This window comes from Bufo gargarizans, chromosome 4 (assembly GCF_014858855.1).
Source record: "Bufo gargarizans isolate SCDJY-AF-19 chromosome 4, ASM1485885v1, whole genome shotgun sequence".
NCBI classification, from domain to species: Eukaryota; Metazoa; Chordata; class Amphibia; order Anura; family Bufonidae; genus Bufo; species Bufo gargarizans.
The window spans coordinates 210,883,258-210,903,440 of NC_058083.1; the positions used below are offsets into that span (position 1 = coordinate 210,883,258).

Sequence of the window (20,183 nt, forward strand, 5' to 3'; positions counted from 1 at the left end):
ATAGAACGGCGGCAGACAGGGAGTTAACAAACATACTGTTATGTACTGCTGAAATTAGCACATAGCTAATGTCAGTCAGCTACATAACAATTTTTCCGATGACATAAACCCTTTAATGCAGCTTAACATTAGAATTTTGTGAAAAGGTTCAATATTCTGGGCTCAAAGTGTCACACTCTAGTCAGCTAATTAATTCATATCCCCTTAGCAAAGTGTACCTCAAAATTGTGACTTTGGGGTTTCATAAACTGTAAGCCATAATCATCCAATTTATAACAAATAAAGGCTTGAAATATCTCGCTTTGCATGTAATCAGTCTATCTCATATATTAGTTTCACCTTTTAAGTTGCATTACTGAAATAAATAAACTTTTTCACGATATTCTAATTTTTCGAGTTTCACCTGTATATGACACTGTACATGAATAAAACATTACAAAAGCAAGTCAACTGGCTCAGTTATGATTCATACATACCTCCATTGCATAGTAAACAGATTCAATGTCAGCAAACAAAATGAATAAATAGGCAACCAGCTGGGCGAAAACCAGTATGCAAAATATATCTGCAGAAACAAAACCCAGAAAACAACTGTTAAATACTTCTCTTATCAGCCAAAACATACACTGAACAAAAATATAAACGCAACACTTTCGGTTTTGCTCCCATTTTGCATGAACTGAACTCAAAGATCTGAAACACTTTCTACATACACAAAAGACCCATTACTCTCAAATATTGTTCACAAATCTGTCTAAATCTGTGTAACTGAGCACTTCTTTACCAAGATAATCCATCCCACCTCACTGGTGCTGATTAGACAGCATGAGGGGGGATGCAGAAAACCAGTCAGTATCTGGTGTGGCCACCATTTGCCTCACGCAGTGCAACACATCTCCGTCACATAGAGTTGATCAGGTTGTTGATTGTGGCCCGTAGAATGTTGGTCCACTCCTCTTCAATAGCTGTACGAAGTTGCAGAATATTGGCAGGAACTGGAACACGCTGTAGTATACGCCGATCCAGAGCATCCCAAACATGCTCAATGGGTGATATGTCCGGTGAGTATGCTGGCCATGCTAGAACTGGGATGTTTTCAGTCTCCAGAAATTGTGTACAGAACCTTGCAATATGGGGCCTTGTGCAACGTGCCAGTCCGCAGGGGTAGATCACGTGAGGTGCGCGGTGGGCCGGAGTGTGCAAACAGTTCATCGGTTACTCGCAGTTTAGCAGACGCCTCCCTGGGCCAGCAGTGCAGTGAAGGGGAGAACAGCACTGGATTCTTCGGGGCACACTCTGTTACAGGGGACACCGGCCAGGTGGTGATCGAGGTGCCTTTGATGACAATTGGGTTTGTGAGTGCTTGTGCGGCTGGGCCCCTGACTTAGGTAGTGTCATGACGCCAGCACCTTGATGGTGCAAAGTGTTGAATGGTAGTGGTATAACAGTTTACATCCAGTAATAACACAGTTTCTGGTATACATGCAAGTAGGATGTGATTAATCCCAGTAACAGGCTGTACTTGTAGTAATGTGTCAGGCTAGGGTATTTAGTTATGTACTCGTTGATATTCACCTCTTTGCCTTGCTTCAGTCTCAGTTGAGGTAGTTCAAGTCTTGGTCTTCTACACACAAGTGATGCAACAGAAATCTTATCTGTCCTTAGACTAATGGTGAGGCTGCCAAAAGCTAATAAGTCCTTCATCTGGTTACAAAGACACCTAGAGCCTAGAATAATGGCTTTGTCCTTCCTTTGTCTTTATCCAACAAAAAACTTGATCAAAATGCACTTGCTACTTCTGAAGAGTGAATGGTATAATATAGATTTTCCTCTGCCTATCTTCCTGGCTTTATACTGAGATCACAAGGGCTCCTCTCGGCCTTAGAGCCCAAGACAGAGCTGAGAGGAGAGGGGACCTTTCCTTCCCCTTAGCTCCTCACTCCATCTCCTTTTGCTTCTCTCACCAACTCCCAACAACCACTAACTAGGTCTGAACTGTCCTATATATACTGTGGTGCTATCCCCATCTAGTGGTGGAATGTATGTAGTGCACCTGACAGCCTGGTAAAAGGGATTTCACATAATAATACAATACAGCATGATATGACAGATGACAGACACAAGCTTTTGCAGTTTCCACATAACCTAGTTGGATGCTGCACCTGCATTATCATGCTGCAACATGAGATGATGGTTGTGGATGAATGGCACAACAATGGGCCTCAGGATCTCGTCACGGTATCTCTGTGCATTCAAAATGCCATCAATAAAATGCACCTGTGTTCATTGTCCATATCATACGACTGCCCATACCATAACCCCATAGCCACCATGGTCCACTCGATCCACAGCGTTGACGTCAGCAAACCACTCACCCACATGACACCACACACGCTGTCTGCCATCTGCCCTGAACAGTGAAAACCGGGACTCATCCGTGAACAGAAAGCCTCTCAAACGTGCCAGACGCCATTGAATGTGAGCATTTGCCCACTCAAGTCGGTTACGACGACTAACTGCAGTTAGGTCCAGACCCCAATGAGGATGACGAGCATGCAGATGAGCTTCACTGAGATAGTTTCTGACAGTCTGTGCAGAAATTCTTTGGTTATGCAAACCGATTGTTGCTGTAGCTGTCTGGGTGGCTGGTCTCATACGATCATGGAGGTGAACATACTGGATGTGGAGGTCCTGGGCTGGTGTGGTTACATGAGGTCTCTGAAATGCTTTTGGAGATGGCTTATGGTAGAGAAATGAACATTCATTGCACGGGTAACAGCTTTGGCAGATATTCCTGCAGTCAGCATGCCAATTGCAAGCTCCCTCAAACGTTGCGACATCTGTGGCATTGTGCTGTGTGATCAAACTTCACATTTCAGAGTGACCTTTTATTGTGGGCAGTCTAAGGCAGACCTACATATGCAACATTCATGCTGTCTAATCAGTATTTCCAGGATAAGGAAAACCCTCAGCCGTGCGATGTCAGAAGATGTATTCGCCACTTGGCCAGGAGCACAGAATCAGGGAGCAGGTCACCTCCTAATACGTCCCTTATCTGGCCCTGACTCCTAACTGTATGAGCCGACCCTGATGGTGGGAGGGCTCATACTCCGGAACCTTCAAGTCCCTACTAGCCCTCAGGGTGGCCCTTACTAGGAGCAGGGTAAGACGACCTGTTCCTCCTGGACACGGAGGAACAGGAATCTCACTGGCCAAGGTGCAAGGAAAAGGGGAACACAAACAGACCTATGGATATGGCAGGTGAACTGCACTAGTTTCACCTACCTGCCACAGCCTTGCTGACTGGATCCCTGTGCTGACAAGCTGATGTCCACACAATACTAAATGAACACAGCAAACACACAGGAACCCAGATCCATAGCTGCACCAAATGACAAAAGGAAAACATCAACTGAACATCACATATAACATAAACTTATGACCACAAGGGTGGCTCACACTGGCAGATGGTAAATTAGTAGAAGGATGACTCCAGCAAGCATGACTGAAGTACCCCTCTGACTACTGCTCACAGCAGAGACTATATAGGCCCAAGTAACCACACCCACACAGACACACCTAGTGTTCAGACACACAAGGAAGGAAGTTAACCCTTCCAACACCAAGGAAGGGAAGACAGCAACTTAAAGGGGAATACACACACAATAAACCCCGTGCACACCAGACAAGGAAAGTGCACACATATAAACACACGTTGCCATAGGCAACCGCATGCATACACAGTGAGCAGCCCAGCAACCAGCTCCAGCTGCTACACCACCAAACTATATGTTGCCAACGGCAACCACACGTAAGGCAACAAACCCAGAGCCCTCACCTGTGGTTGACAACACAGAACAAACCTTAAAGGTGGGAAGACAATGTAATAGAGCAGCACGAAATGCTAGCAGAATGCTTGGATGTATAGGGAGAGGTATAAGCAGTAGAAAGAGTGAAGTGCTTATGCCGCTGTACAGAACACTGGTGAGACCTCACTTGGAGTATTGTGCGCAGTACTGGAGGCCATATCTCCAGAAGGATATAGATACTCTAGAGAGAGTTCAGAGAAGAGCTACTAAACTAGTACATGCAGGATAAAACTTACCAGGAAAGGTTAAAAGACCTTAATATGTATAGTTTGGAAGAAAGAAGAGACAGAAGGGATATGATAGAAACTTTTAAATACATAAAGGGAATAAACTCGGTAAAGGAGGAGAGCATATTTAAAAGAAGAAAAACTACCATAAGAGGACACAGTTTTAAATTAGAGGGGCAAAGGTTTAAAAGTAATATAAGGAAGTATTACTTTACTGAGAGAGTAGTGGATGCATGGAATAGCCTTCCTGCAGAAGTGGTAGCTGCAAATACAGTGAAGGAGTTTAAGCATGCATGGGATAGGCATAAGGCTATCCTTCATATAAGATAGGGCCAGGGACTATTCATAGGATTCAGATATATTGGGCAGACTAGATGGGCCAAATGGTTCTTATCTGCCGACACATTCTATGTTTCTATGTTTCTATGTTAAACCTCTGACAACTGCATGCGACCACAAGAGTCATGACCATAACCATGGTCGTGACAAAGTGTTGCGTTTATATTTTTGTTCAGTGTATTTTAGAACCGTTTATACACAAATTACAAAATAGCCCATTAGTAGTGTGTGCTTTATTTTCCAACATGGTGCTATTAAAAATACTGACTCCCTGAAGTTAAAGAAAAAATGCACATTGCAAATATAGTGACATATTAAAGGTTTTAATTAGAGATGAGCGAATCAAAGTTGACGAAGTCAAATTCGATCAGAATTTTAGGAAAAAATTAATTTGCACAGAATCCGAATTTCCTCACGCTTCCTGCACTAAATACCATGTAATAGGCCGCTGCGAATAGTTAAATTTTTTGCGCCACATCTCCTGTGTAAAGGGTGCACATCCCTAAAATATCAGTGACATCCAGTGCACTTTTTCCGTAGACGGTGTCTGTTGCGGACAGTTAAATAATCCGCACCACATACCCTGTTTAAAGTGTGTGCATCCCTAAAATACCAGTGACATCCAGTGCTCTTTTTTAGTAGATGGTGTCCGCTGCGGACAGTTAAATTATCCACGCCACATCTCCTGTTTAAAGTGTGTGCATCCCTAAAATATCAGTGACATCCAGTGTACTTTTTTAGTAGATGGTGTCCGCTGCGGACAGTTAAATTATCCACGCCACATCTCCTGTTTAAAGTGTGTGCATCCCTAAAATATCAGTGACATCCAGTGCACTTTTTCCATAGACGGTGTCCGCTGTGGACAGTTAAATTATCCGCGTCACGTCTCCTAACTAAAGACTAAAGTGTGCGCATACCTAAAATATCAGTGACATCCATTGTACCTTTTTCCGTAGATGGTGTCCGCAGAGGAAAGTTAAATTATCTGTGCCGCATCTCCTAATTAAAGTGTGCACTTCCCTAAAATATCAGTGACATCCAGTGCACATTTTCCGTAGACGGTGTCCTCTGCGGACAGTTAAATTATCTGCACCACATCTCCTGTTTAAAGTGTGCGCTTCTCTAAAATATCAGTGACATTCAGTGTACCTTTTTCCATAGACACTGCAAACAGTCACATTAGTTGTGGTACCTGTCCTGTATAACGTTTCCTAATCACAAATACCGTTATAAAATTTTTTGCGCATACACTTCCAAATCCTACGCTACTGTACGTGTGACATACTTTCAAGCATATATCACATTTAAAATGAAGAAGGCGAGCAGTAAGGAACGAGAAAGTGGCCGTGATGCTAATGGTGCACGCAGAGACTGTTGCCCTGGGCGCAGAGAAACTGTTCCTGCTGCCAGAGCACAAGAAAAACAAACAATCATCCACGATACCTAACTTCATGTCCCAGTTTGCAGGGCGGTGCAGGACACCACTCTTGAAGTCAGATCAGTGCGACCAGGTGGTCGGTTGGATTGCAGCAGATAATGCTTCCAGTCGGTTAAGCACCACCCTGTCTTCCACCAAGTCCAGTCTCATTAGCCAGGAGTCCGGTGAACACAATTCTCACCCTGATCCTCCTCCCTCCCACCATGTACAGTCTGGCCAAACAACTGATCCCACACTCGGATATTCCGAGGACCTCTTTTCATCGACATTACTTGATTTGGCCCTCTCGCCAAGCACGCTTGAAGAGTGATATGAGATCTTGTGCTCTGATTCCCAACCTCTTGAGCATCCACAGTCATAAGAACATGACGGTGGGTACGGCAATTAGTGTTTAATGAGGTGGATGATCGAGAGACACAGTTGCCAATGAGTCAACCTGAGCTGTGGCTCTCGCCACTCAACCTACAACCAGGCATGGTTATGTCTAATAATAGCCGTAACTTGGTGGCAGCTTTGGAGCTCGGCAAGCTTAGACACATCCCATGCCTAGCCCACGTTTTCAACCTAGTGGTTCAGCGGTTTCTCAAAATCTGCCACAATTTGCCAGAGCTACTGGTGAAGGTGCACAGCTTGTGTGCACATTTACGCAAGTCATCGACAGCTTCAGTCGATCTGTCAATGCTTCAGCAGCGCTTGAAATTGCCAGCTCATGGGCCGACGTGAGCACTTGCTGGAACTCCACGTTCCACATGTTGGCCAGGCTTTGTAAGCAGCAGAGGGCAGTAGTGGAATACCAGCTTCAACATGGTCGTCGCATTTCCAGTCAGCTTCCGCTATTCAGAAACGAGAAGTGGGCATGAATGTCTGACCTCTGTGAGGTTATAAGAAACTTTAAGGAATCAACACAGATGGTGAGCGGCGATAATGCTATTATCAGCGTAACCATCCCACTTCTGTGTCTACTCAAACGCTCACTGCTCACAATTAATGCCAACGCTTTGCAAGTGGAAGAGGTGGAAATGGGGGAAGACATTATACAGGGTGACAGCCAGACCACCCTCAGTTTGTCTTCTCAGCGCGAATTGGATGATGAAGAGGAGGAGGAGCAAGAGACGCCTCCGCCACAGAGGGTAGTACCCATGGAAGTTAATTTCATCTGTTCAGCGTGGATGCGAAGAAGAGGAGGAAGAGGATGAGGAAATTGAGAGTGATCCTCTTGATGACGACAGCAAAGTATTGCCTGTTGGTACTTTGGCACATATGGCTGACTTCATGTTAGGCTGCCTTTCCCACACAGATTATTGGTTGTTCACCCTTCTCGACCCGCTACAAAGAGAACTTCTCATCTCTCATTAGTCTGGTAGAGAGGATGAGCAAAACGGTGCAATACCAGAAGATTTTTGTTAAAAAATAGCTCCATCTGACAACGCTGGCGGCAGAGCCCGTAGTTCCTTGGCCAACCAAGCAGGGGAAACAAGGGGAACATACAGTAGTTCCAACAGAGGCAGGGCAACACTCTCCAAAGCCTGGGACAGTTTTATGACACCCCGCCAGCACCCTCACTCTGATTCACGGCCTAGTGTCACAAGGAGAGAAACATTTTGGAAGATGGTGAAGGAGTACATAGCAGACCGTGTCAGCATCCTCAATGATCCCTCAGTGCCGTATAACTACTAGGTATCCAAGCTGGACATGTGGCACAAACTGGTGCTCTACGCCTTGAAGGTGCTGGCCTGTCCTGCTTCCAGCATTTTGTCTGAGCGGGTATTTAGTTCTGCTGGTGGCATTATAACAGATAAGCGTATTCGCATGTCAACTGAAAATGCTGACAGCTTGACTCTGACTTCTCGACTCCACTAGAGGAAAGCTGATAAACATAAAGGCACTTTAAATGTAACATAGTAACATAGTAACATAGTACATAAGGCCGAAAAAAGACATTTGTCCATCTAGTTCGGCCTGTTATCCTGCAAGTTGATCCAGAGGAAGGCAAAAAAAAAAAAACTGTGAGGTAGAAGCCATTTTTCCCCACTTTAGGGGAATAAAAAATTCCTTCCCGACTCCAATCAGGCAATCAGAATAACTCCCTGGATCATAGTAGCTATAGCCTGTAATATTTTTAAGCTCCAGAAATACATCCAGGCCCCTCTTGAATTCCTTTATTGTACTCACCATCATCACCTCCTCAGGCAGAGAGTTCCATAGTCTCACTGCTCTTACCATAAAGAATCTGTCATGGCTGAGGATGGGGAAAACCCTCAGCCGTGCGGTATCAGAAGGTGGATGGTCAATGCCAGGCCAGGACAGGAATCGGAGCAGGTCACCTCCTACACATCCCTCCAATCTATCCAGATCCCTCTGTAGTAGTATACTTTCCTCATCAGTGTAAATTACTTTACACAGTTTAGTGTCATCTGCGAAAATTGATACTTTACTATGCAAGCCTTCTACAAGATCATTAATAAATATATTGAAGAAAATAGGGCCCAATACTGACCCCTGAGGTACTCCAGTAGTGACAGTGACCCAATCTGAGTGTGTACCGTTAATAAATGTGTTGTTTATAATGTACTGAATACACTGTATTCCCATGCACCCCTTCCACCACAAACAAGGGTATATGGTTGAATCTTCCTTTTCTAGTCCTCCTCCTCCTCTTCCATCATATTTACATGCTTATTTTTCACATATAATGCCATCACATATATGCACTTCGCATATAATGTTTTACAGGGTCAGCTCAGCTACAGGCCCTAGCATATAATTTTTTAAAGGGTCAGCTTACCAGCAGGCCCTCACATATAATTGTTTAGATGGTCAGCTCACCAGCAGTGTCACGGTCATCAAGGAGATTGGCTGAGCGTGGAGGAATCTAACAGCCTCCTTGATTTCTCTTTATTCAATGTTGATTGGGTTAATGACCACTTCCCTTTTCTCAGCTGTTGCTCAGTGGTCATCACTTCTACCCTTTATAGTCTCACCCCACCTTCTCACTATGCAGTTGATAGCTTCATTTGAGTTTAGCTGAGCTAGTGTGAGATGCTCTCTGGTGTTGCTATTTTTCCATCTCTACAGAAGTTAGGTGTTGTGTTTGTTTGTATTTGTTATATTCCCTGTTGTTGTATCTGGGCCTGAGACAGAGACTTCCATTCATCCATCTGGGGAGGAATGGGTTGTCTCTGGTCCTATTCTTATCCCAGGGCCTTATAGGGAAATCAGGGCCTAGGTATCCTGCTTATGAATATTTCTACCATTAAGGTCTATTCATATTGATTGTTAGTCAGGGCCCGGATTAGGGTTGTCGAGAAGGTGACCTGTTTTTTCCCTAGTTTCCAGACCCAGTTACTGTTCCCATTTACTCTTGTGTTCAGTGTGGAGTTTTCCACCCACACTGATCGTGATATTATCAACCGCCACAAAAACTGCCATTTAGTTTAGGTCAATGCAGCTATGGATCCTATGTCTGTACTGGTCGAACAGCTGCAGGGACTGTCTTTGGAGGTAGATGACATCCGCGCAACAGTCTTACAGATTCAGAGACCAATGGCGGCTAGTTCCGATGGTGGGTACCAGGCCTGCCCTGAACCTAAGGTTGCCCTCCCGGACAGAATTTCTGGGGTTAGTGACAATTTCATTCAGTTCAGGGAATCGTGTAAATTGTACTTTAAGCTGCGTCCATACTCTTCTGGGGATGAGTGTCAACATGTGGGTATGATAATTTCTTTGCTTAAGGATGATGCACAGTCTTGGCCTTTTTCTCTGTCGACTGGATCACTGTCCCTCCAGCCAGTAGATGAATGTTTTAGAGCCTTGGGTTTTATTTATGCTGACCCAGATAGGATCTCTCAGGGTGAGGCCAAATTATGTGGTTTACAGCAGGGAGAACGCTCCGCGGAGATCTATTTTTCTGAATTTAGGAGATGGGCTACGGATACGGAGTGGAATAATCCTGCTTTCTGTAGCCAGTTCTGTCAGGTTCTATCTGAGAGGCTGCAGGATGCGTTGGCCTTTCATGAAAAACCTGAGTCATTGGAAGCAGCCATGTCCCTTGCTGTACGTCTGGATAGACGCCTGAGGGGGAGATCTAAGGGTCCTCAGCCTCAGGACGTACTGTCAAATAAGGTGGCGGCTTCCTTTGACACATATGTTAAAGAGACACCTGTGGTTACGCCTTGTGAGGAGCCTATGCAGTTGGGGGGAGCTACTCCTGGGACTGCTGGTAAGAGCTCTGCTCATATGAAAGGAGTCTGTTTTTGTTTTGTAAAGAAGGGACATTTCGCGAATATTTGTCCGTACATTCAGCGTCAAGGTGTAAACAAAAAAAAACACTTAATCCCCAAATTACTATTGGTGGTGTGGGTGGGGAGCAAGAAAACATACTTTTGTCATTTACTGGTAGTACCCGATTTCTCCTGTCTGCCGAGGTGGCACTAGAGTCCCAAACTGTGAAAATTATGTTATTTATAGACAGTGGGGCTGGGGTTAACCTGATTGATGGACAGTTTGTTCATGGACATTCATGGTTTGACTGCTAGTGCACTAGAGAGAAGCATTTCTGTCTTTGTAATTGATTCTGCACCTCTTACCCAAAAATGCATGTCGCAGGTGGTAAATGACATCCATTTAAGATGATTTCCATCAGGAATCTGTATCGTGTTATGTGTTGGAGGGTCTGCCTGCGCCGATGGTTTTGGGCTTACCATATTTAAGCAAGCATAACCCTACCATCGACTGGCAAGCGAGACATATTCTCGATTGGAGTGATTTTTGCATGGACAACTGTCTTAATGTGTCTTTCTCTGTGGTCACCACTAAAACTGTACCCTTGTTAGTTTCCACATTTTCTGATGTGTTTTCCAAGAGTGGTAACTAGGAGTTACCACCTCATCGGGAGTATAATTGTCCAGTCAATCTTATTCCTGGTGCAAAACTGCCCAAATCTCGGTTGTATAATCTTTCGGAGCTAAAAAAAAAGGCTATGTGACAATATCTCACCGAGAGCTTGGCGAAGAGTCATATCAGACCATCCAAATACCAATGGCTGCTGGGTTGTTCTTTGTAAAAAAACTAAATTGGTACCCTTAGACCATGTCTGGACTTCTGTGAGCTCGACCGTACTTCTATCCCTGTTTTTCAACACTTTATCAATGACATCTTTCATCATCTGGTGGGGAGATTTGTTGTTGTATATCTGGATGGCATAAAAATTTATTCTCCATACATGGAGACTCATAAGGATCATGTGAGACAGGTGTTACAGATCCTAAGAGAGAATAAATTGTATGCGAAGATGGAAAAATGTGTTTTTGCTGTTCAGGAAGTACAATTCCTGGGTTACCTGCTCTCACCCTCAGGTTTTCGTATGGATCCCGAGAAAGTCTGTGTAGTGTTAGACTGGGATCGACCTGAAAATCTGAAAGCACTTATTCGGTTTTTGGGATTCACCAACTACTACCGTAAATTCATCTTGAACTATTCAACTGTGGTTAACCCTTTAACAGACATGACTAGGAAGGGGGTATGACTAGGAAGGCGGCATTACAGGCCTTTTCTGCTGTAAAGGAATGTTTTGCTTCAGCCCCTATTCTGGTGCAACCAGACGTGTCTCAGCCATTCATTGTAGAGGTTGACGCATCCGAGGTAGGGGTGGGGGCAGTTTTGTCACAAGGTCCTTCACCTAGTAATTGGCAACCATGTGCTTTTTTCTCTAAAAAAACTTTCCACTGCTGAAAGAAATTATGATGTGGGTAAATAGAGAATTGCTTGCCATTAAGTTGGCTTTTGAAGAATGGCACCATTGGTTGGAAGGAGCAGTTCATCATATTATGGTAATTACTGATCACAAAAATCTAGCTTACTTTGAGTCAGCTAAACGACTGAATCCAAGACAGGCCTATTCATCGCAGTTTTTTTTTACCAGATTTAACTTCATTGTCACCTACCACCCTGGGGTTAAGAACGTCAAGGCGGATGCTTTGTCATGCAGCTTTCCTGGGGGGGAAGGTGAGTCTAAAGATCCTAGTCATATTTTGTCTGAAGGGGTAATCATATCTGCCCTATATAATGATTTTGAAGATAAGGTGTTGGAGGCCCAAGAGGATGCTCCGGACTCTTGTCCTCCAGATAAATTGTTTGTTCCTTCAGACTTACGTCATAAGGTATTTGAGGAACATCACTGTACTGTCTTGGCTGGACACCCTGGGAGTAGATCCACTGTCGATCTCATCTCGCGCAGATTTTAGTGGCCGGGACTTCGTAAGTGTGTTGAGGACTATGTGTCAGCCTGTTGTACCTGTGCTCGTGCTAAGGTGACACATACTCGGCCTTCTGGATCACTTCTTCCGTTTTCCATCCCGCCCAGACCTTGGACGCATTTGTCCAAGGACTTTGTCAAGGTTTTTACCGAACTCTTCAGGAAAAAACGTGATCCTGATGGTAGTTGATCGGTTTAGCAAAATGGCGCATTTTATAGCATTGCCTGCTCTACCTAATGCCAAGGCTCTTGTATGGGTGTTTGTCGATAACATCGTGAAACTACATGGCATTCCCTCTGATGTGGTGTCTGATAGGGGAACTCAGTTTGTTTCTACATTTTGGAGAGCGTTCTGTACTCGACTGGGGGTACAATTGTCCTTTTCTTAAGCTTTTTGGCTGAGCGTGGAGGAATCTAACAGCCTCCTTGATTTCTCTTGATTCAATGTTGATTGGGTTAATGACCACTTCCCTTTTCTCAGCTGTTGCTCAGTGGTCATCACTTCTACCCTTTATAGTCTCACCCCACCCTTCTCACTATGCAGTTGGTAGCTTCATTTGAGTTTTTCTGAGCTGGTGTGAGATCCTCTCTGGTGTTGCTATTTTTCCATCTCTACAGAAGTTAAGTGTTGCATTTGTTTGCATTTGGTTTATTTCTTGTTGTTGTATCTGGGCCTGAGACAGAGACTTCTATTCGTCCATCTCGGGGGGGGGGGGGGGGGGGGGGGGGGGATGGGTTGTCTCTGGTCCTATACTTATTCCAGGGTCTTATAGGGAAATCAGGGCCTAGGTATCCTGCTAATGAATATTCCTACCTTCAAGGTCTATTCATATTGATTGTTAGTCAGGGTCCGGATTAGGCTTGTGGAGGAGGTGACCTGTTTTTTCGCTAGTTTCCAGGCCCAGTTACTGTTCCCCTTCCCTCCTGTGTTCAGTGTGAAGAATTCCCCCCACACTGATCGTGATAAGCAGGCCCTCATATATAATGTTTTACACAGTCAGCTCACCAGCAGGCCCTCACATATAAGTTTATAGAGGGTTAGCTCACCAGTAGGCCCTCGCATATAAGTTTTTAGAGGGTCAGCTCATCAGCAGGCCCTTGCATATAATGTTTTACAGGGTCAGCTCACCAGCAGGCCCTCGCATATAATTTTTTAGAGGGTCAGCTCACCAGCAGGCCCTCATATATAATGTTTTACAGGGTCAGCTCACCAGCAGGCCTTCGCATATAATGTTTTACAGGATCAACTAACCAGCAGGCACGCACCTAAAATCTTTTACAGGGTCAGCTCACCAGCAGGTCCGCACCTACAAATTTTTTATGGGGTCAGCTCACAAGCAGACTTGCACCTAAAATATTTTAGAGGGTCAGCTCACCAGCAGGGCCGCACCTCAAATCTTTTACAGGGTCAGCTCACCTGAAGGCCCTCGCATATAATGTTTTAGAGGGTCAGCTCACCTGCAGGCCCTCACCTACAACCTTCTAGAGGGTCATCTCACAAGCAGGCCCGCACCTAAAATCTTTTACAGGGTCAGATCACCGGCAGGCCCTCGCATATCATTTTTTACATGGTCAGCTCACCAGCAGGCCGTCACCTATAATCTTTTACAGGGTCAGCTCACCAGCAGTCCTGCACCTAAAATATTTTACAGGGTCAGCTCACCTGCAGGCCCGCACATAAAATCTTTTACAGGGTCAGATCACCTGCAGGCCCTCACCTAATTATGCCTAATAGGTAATTTGTGTGCATACTGCCTTGCTTGGATGTGGTAGCAGTAGCTGTTTCCCAGGCTCCCTCTCCGGAATCGAACCCTGATTCCCCGTTACCCGTAGTCATCATGGTTTGCGCTGACAATAACATCGAAAGTTGATAGGCCAGACATCCGAATGGATATTCGCCGTCATGGGGACGGGCGATCGGCCCCAGGTTATCTTGAGTCATCAGAGCGGCACCAGGCCCTCAACCATAATGTTTAAGATGGTCAGATCAGCAGGCCCTTGCTCCAAATGTTTTTGAGGGTCACCAGCAGGCCATCAATCATAATTTTTCAAGGCTGTGTATGATGCCCTCCTTTATGTGTAACAAAGGGTGTATTGTAGTGCCAGTTCCTTGTAATTTTTGGCAGCCCTTTCACTTAGTGCATAGGCTTTATGAGTGTAGGAGACCCACTACATGAACAATTGTACCACAATGTGAATGAGGCCCTACTTTATGTAATATACAAATTGTATCAGAGTCCCTCTTTCTTGCAATTCTAGGTAGCACTTGCACTTTATATACAAGTAAATATACAGGGAAGAATGTTTACTAACAATTTTTAATCTAAAATCAATTTTATCTTTTTTTTGTGTGTATTATTGTCAGTCTGTAAAACTGGCATACTACTCGGACAACATTGTTCCCAGCAGCGACCTAGGAGTCCAAGATGCATCCAGACATCGTCCCCATGCTGTTCCTTAACCATTTCGGTGGTGTTTCCATCAATTTATGACCTTTTCCTATGAACCAGGCACCCTCTTCAGAGCAGGGGCTGCCTGGTTTAATGCTCAGGTTCTCCCATTGACTTCCATTATACTCGATCAACACTAATGGTGATCTATTATGTAATAAATAAATGTTGTTTTAATTGCATTGTGAGCCAGCCATATACTATACACTAATTCATTGAATGTACCTGAGTAATGAAGATAGAGGTCAAACTAAAATCCTCTCTCCAGATCTGTGTTGCATGTTTGACAAACAGGAAAAACTGAGGGACAAAGGATGTGAGCCCACAAAGGTGGCGTTACAAAATTAAAGGGGTTGTCTTATTTCAGCAAATAGTATTTATGTAGAGAAAGTTAATACAAAACACTTACTAATGTATTGTGATTGTTCATATTGCTTCCTTTGCTGGCTGGATTCATTTTTCTATTACATTATACATGGCTTGTTTCCATGGTTACGGCCATCCTGTAATCCATCAGCAGTGGCTGTGCTTGCATACTATAGGAAAAATCACTAGCTTATGTGCAATCCTACAGTCCCAACCACCAGTGAGGTTGGCGTTTTTTCTAGGGATGAGTGAACTCGAACTGTATAGTTCGGGTTCGTACCGAATTTTGGGGTGTCCGTGACACGGACCCGAACCCGGACATTTTCGTAAAAGTCCGGGTTCGGGTTCGGTGTTCGTCGCTTTCTTCGCGCTTTTGTGACGCTTTCTTGGCGCTTTTTGAAAGGCTGCAAAGCAGCCAATCAACAAGCGTCATACTACTTGCCCCAAGAGGCCATCACAGCCATGCCTACTATTGGCATGGCTGTGATTGGCCAGAGCACCATGTGACCCAGCCTCTATTTAAGCTGGAGTCACATAGCGCCGCCCGTCACTCTGCTCTGATTAGCGTAGGGAGAGGTTGCGGCTGCGACAGTAGGGCGAGATTAGGCAGATTAACTCCTCCAAAGGACTTGATTAACTGATCGATCTGCAGCTGTGGATCATTGAGCTGCTGATCCTCAATTGCTCACTGTTTTTAGGCTGCCCAGACCGTTTGTCAGTCACATTTTTCTGGGGTGATCGGTGGCCATTTTGTGTCTTGTGGTGCGCCAGCACAAGCTGCGACCAAGTGCATTTAACCCTCAATGGTGTGGTTGTTTTTTGGCTAAAGCCTACATCAGGGTGAAGCTGTCACACCAAGTGCATTTAACCAGCAATAGTCTGTTCATTTTTTGGCCATATACAAAATCAGGGGCAAGCTGCGCCTGTCACCAAGTGCATTTAACCCTCAATGGTGTGGTTGTTTTTTGGCTAAAGCCTACATCAGGGTGAAGCTGTCACACCAAGTGCATTTAACCAGCAATAGTCTGTTCATTTTTTGGCCATATACTAAATCAGGGGCAAGCTGCGCCTGTCACCAAGTGCATTTAACCCTCAATGGTGTGGTTGTTTTTTGGCTAAAGCCTACATCAGGGTGAAGCTGTCACACCAAGTGCATTTAACCAGCAATAGTCTGTTTATTTTTTGGCCATATCCCAGTCTAATTCTGTCACTAAATCCATACCGGTCACCCAGCGCCTAAATACTAGGCCTCAAATTTATATCCCGCTAAATCTGTCCTTAGTGCTGTAGCTGGGCGAGTTATTTAGTGTCCGTTCAAGCACATTTCTTGTTCTGGGTTGAAATACAATTCCCAATTTAGCAATTTCATAATTTAGTGGTTTCTGCTATATCAGAGCTATTTGAAATCTATCCCTAAAAGGGTATATAATATTCAAGGTGCACATTGGGTCATTCAGAATAACTTCACACACACCCGCTACTGTGTATTTCCAAGTCTAATTCTGGCACTAAACCCATACCTGTCACCCAGCGCCTAAATACTAGGCCTCAAATTTATATCCAGCTAAATCTGTCCCTAGTGCTGTAGCTGGGCGAGTTATTTAGTGTCCGTTCAAGCACATTTCTTGTTCTGGGTTGAAATACAATTCCCAATTTAGCAATTTCATAATTTAGTGGTTTCTGCTATATCAGAGCTATTTGAAATCTATCCCTAAAAGGGTATATAATATTCAAGGTGCACATTGGGTCATTCAGAATAACTTCACACACACCCGCTACTGTGTATTTCCAAGTCTAATTCTGGCACTAAACCCATACCTGTCACCCAGCGCCTAAATACTAGGCCTCAAATTTATATCCCGCTAAATCTGTCCTTAGTGCTGTAGCTGGGCGAGTTATTTAGTGTCCGTTCAAGCACATTTCTTGTTCTGGGTTGAAATACAATTCCCAATTTAGCAATTTCATAATTTAGTGGTTTCTGCTATATCAGAGCTATTTGAAATCTATCCCTAAAAGGGTATATAATATTCAAGGTGCACATTGGGTCATTCAGAATAACTTCACACACACCCGCTACTGTGTATTTCCAAGTCTAATTCTGGCACTAAACCCATACCTGTCACCCAGCGCCTAAATACTAGGCCTCAAATTTATATCCCGCTAAATCTGTCCTTAGTGCTGTAGCTGGGCGAGTTATTTAGTGTCCGTTCAAGCACATTTCTTGTTCTGGGTTGAAATACAATTCCCAATTTAGCAATTTCATAATTTAGTGGTTTCTGCTATATCAGAGCTATTTGAAATCTATCCCTAAAAGGGTATATAATATTCAAGGTGCACATTGGGTCATTCAGAATAACTTCACACACACCCGCTACTGTGTATTTCCAAGTCTAATTCTGGCACTAAACCCATACCTGTCACCCAGCGCCTAAATACTAGGCCTCAAATTTATATCCCGCTAAATCTGTCCTTAGTGCTGTAGCTGGGCGAGTTATTTAGTGTCCGTTCAAGCACATTTCTTGTTCTGGGTTGAAATACAATTCCCAATTTAGCAATTTCATAATTTAGTGGTTTCTGCTATATCAGAGCTATTTGAAATCTATCCCTAAAAGGGTATATAATATTCAAGGTGCACATTGGGTCATTCAGAATAACTTCACACACACCCGCTACTGTGTATTTCCAAGTCTAATTCTGGCACTAAACCCATACCTGTCACCCAGCGCCTAAATACTAGGCCTCAAATTTATATCCAGCTAAATCTGTCCCTAGTGCTGTAGCTGGGCGAGTTATTTAGTGTCCGTTCAAGCACATTTCTTGTTCTGGGTTGAAATACAATTCCCAATTTAGCAATTTCATAATTTAGTGGTTTCTGCTATATCAGAGCTATTTGAAATCTATCCCTAAAAGGGTATATAATATTCAAGGTGCACATTGGGTCATTCAGAATAACTTCACACACACCCGCTACTGTGTATTTCCAAGTCTAATTCTGGCACTAAACCCATACCTGTCACCCAGCGCCTAAATACTAGGCCTCAAATTTATATCCCGCTAAATCTGTCCTTAGTGCTGTAGCTGGGCGAGTTATTTAGTGTCCGTTCAAGCACATTTCTTGTTCTGGGTTGAAATACAATTCCCAATTTAGCAATTTCATAATTTAGTGGTTTCTGCTATATCAGAGCTATTTGAAATCTCTCCCTAAAAGGGTATATAATATTCAAGGTGCACATTGGGTCATTCAGAATAACTTCACACACACCCGCTACTGTGTATTTCCAAGTCTAATTCTGGCACTAAACCCATACCTGTCACCCAGCGCCTAAATACTAGGCCTCAAATTTATATCCAGCTAAATCTGTCCCTAGTGCTGTAGCTGGGCGAGTTATTTAGTGTCCGTTCAAGCACATTTCTTGTTCTGGGTTGAAATACAATTCCCAATTTAGCAATTTCATAATTTAGTGGTTTCTGCTATATCAGAGCTATTTGAAATCTATCCCTAAAAGGGTATATAATATTCAAGGTGCACATAGGGTCATTCAGAATAACTTCACACACCCGCTACTGTGCATTTCCAAATCTAATTCTGTCACTAAACCCATACCTGTCACCCAGCGCCTAAATACTAGGCCTCAAATTTATATCCCGCTAAATCTCTCGTTACCGCTGTCCTGTTGTGGCTGGGAAAGTTATTTAGTGTCCGTCAAAGCACATTTTTTGTTCTGGGTTGAAATACAATTCCCAATTTAGCAATTTCATAATTTAGTCGTTTCTGCTATATCAGAGCTATTTGAAATCTATCCCTAAAAGGGTAGATCATATTGAAGGTGCACATAGGGTCATTCAGAATAACTTCACACACACGCTTCTGTGCATTTCCAAGTCTAATTCTGTCACTAAATCCATACCGGTCACCCAGCGCCTAAATACTAGGCCTCAAATTTATATCCCGCTGAATTTGAATACAATACATTGGGCCAAATAATATATTTGTTGTTGTGGTGAACCATAACAATGAGAAAAACATCTAGTAAGGGACGCGGACGTGGACATGGTCGTGGTGGTGTTAGTGGACCCTCTGGTGCTGGGAGAGGACGTGGCCGTTCTGCCACATCCACACGTCCTAGTGTACCAACTACCTCAGGTCCCAGTAGCCGCCAGAATTTACAGCGATATATGGTGGGGCCCAATGCCGTTCTAAGGATGGTAAGGCCTGAGCAGGTACAGGCATTAGTCAATTGGGTGGCCGACAGTGGATCCAGCACATTCACATTATCTCCCACCCAGTCTTCTGCAGAAAGCGCACAGATGGCGCCTGAAAACCAACCCCATCAGTCTGTCACATCACCCCCATGCATACCAGGGAAACTGTCTCAGCCTCAAGTTATGCAGCAGTCTCTTATGCTGTTTGAAGACTCCGCTGGCAGGGTTTCCCAAGGGCATCCACCTAGCCCTTCCCCAGCGGTGAAAGACATAGAATGCACTGACGCACAACCACTTATGTTTCCTGATGATGAGGACATGGGAATACCACCTCAGCATGTCTCTGATGATGACGAAACACAGGTGCCAACTGCTGCGTCTTTCTGCAGTGTGCAGACTGAACAGGAGGTCAGGGATCAAGACTGGGTGGAAGACGATGCAGGGGACGATGAGGTCCTAGACCCCACATGGAATGAAGGTCGTGCCACTGACTTTCACAGTTCGGAGGAAGAGGCAGTGGTGAGACCGAGCCAACAGCGTAGCAAAAGAGGGAGCAGTGGGCAAAAGCAGAACACCCGCCGCCAAGAGACTCCGCCTGCTACTGACCGCCGCCATCTGGGACCGAGCACCCCAAAGGCAGCTTCAAGGAGTTCCCTGGCATGGCACTTCTTCAAACAATGTGCTGACGACAAGACCCGAGTGGTTTGCACGCTGTGCCATCAGAGCCTGAAGCGAGGCATTAACGTTCTGAACCTGAGCACAACCTGCATGACCAGGCACCTGCATGCAAAGCATGAACTGCAGTGGAGTAAACACCTTAAAACCAAGGAAGTCACTCAGGCTCCCCCTGCTACCTCTTCTGCTGCTGCCGCCTCGGCCTATTCTGCTGCTGCCGCCTCGGCCTCTTCCTCCGCCTCTGGAGGAACGTTGGCACCTGCCGCCCAGCAAACAGGGGATGTACCACCAACACCACCACCACCACCTCCGTCACCAAGCGTCTCAACCATGTCACACGCCAGCGTTCAGCTCTCCATCTCA

General features: G+C 44.6%; 1 protein-coding gene across 1 annotated transcript in view; it reads right to left on the bottom strand.

The window, feature by feature from the left end:
* LOC122936381 (probable cation-transporting ATPase 13A5) overlaps nt 1–20,183 on the bottom strand; it is a 652,597-nt gene that overhangs the window by 36,902 nt on the left and 595,512 nt on the right. The window contains exon 28 of the mRNA XM_044292565.1: nt 477–565. Coding sequence (XP_044148500.1) covers nt 477–565 — 89 coding nt within the window. The remainder of the gene's footprint in view (nt 1–476; nt 566–20,183) is intronic.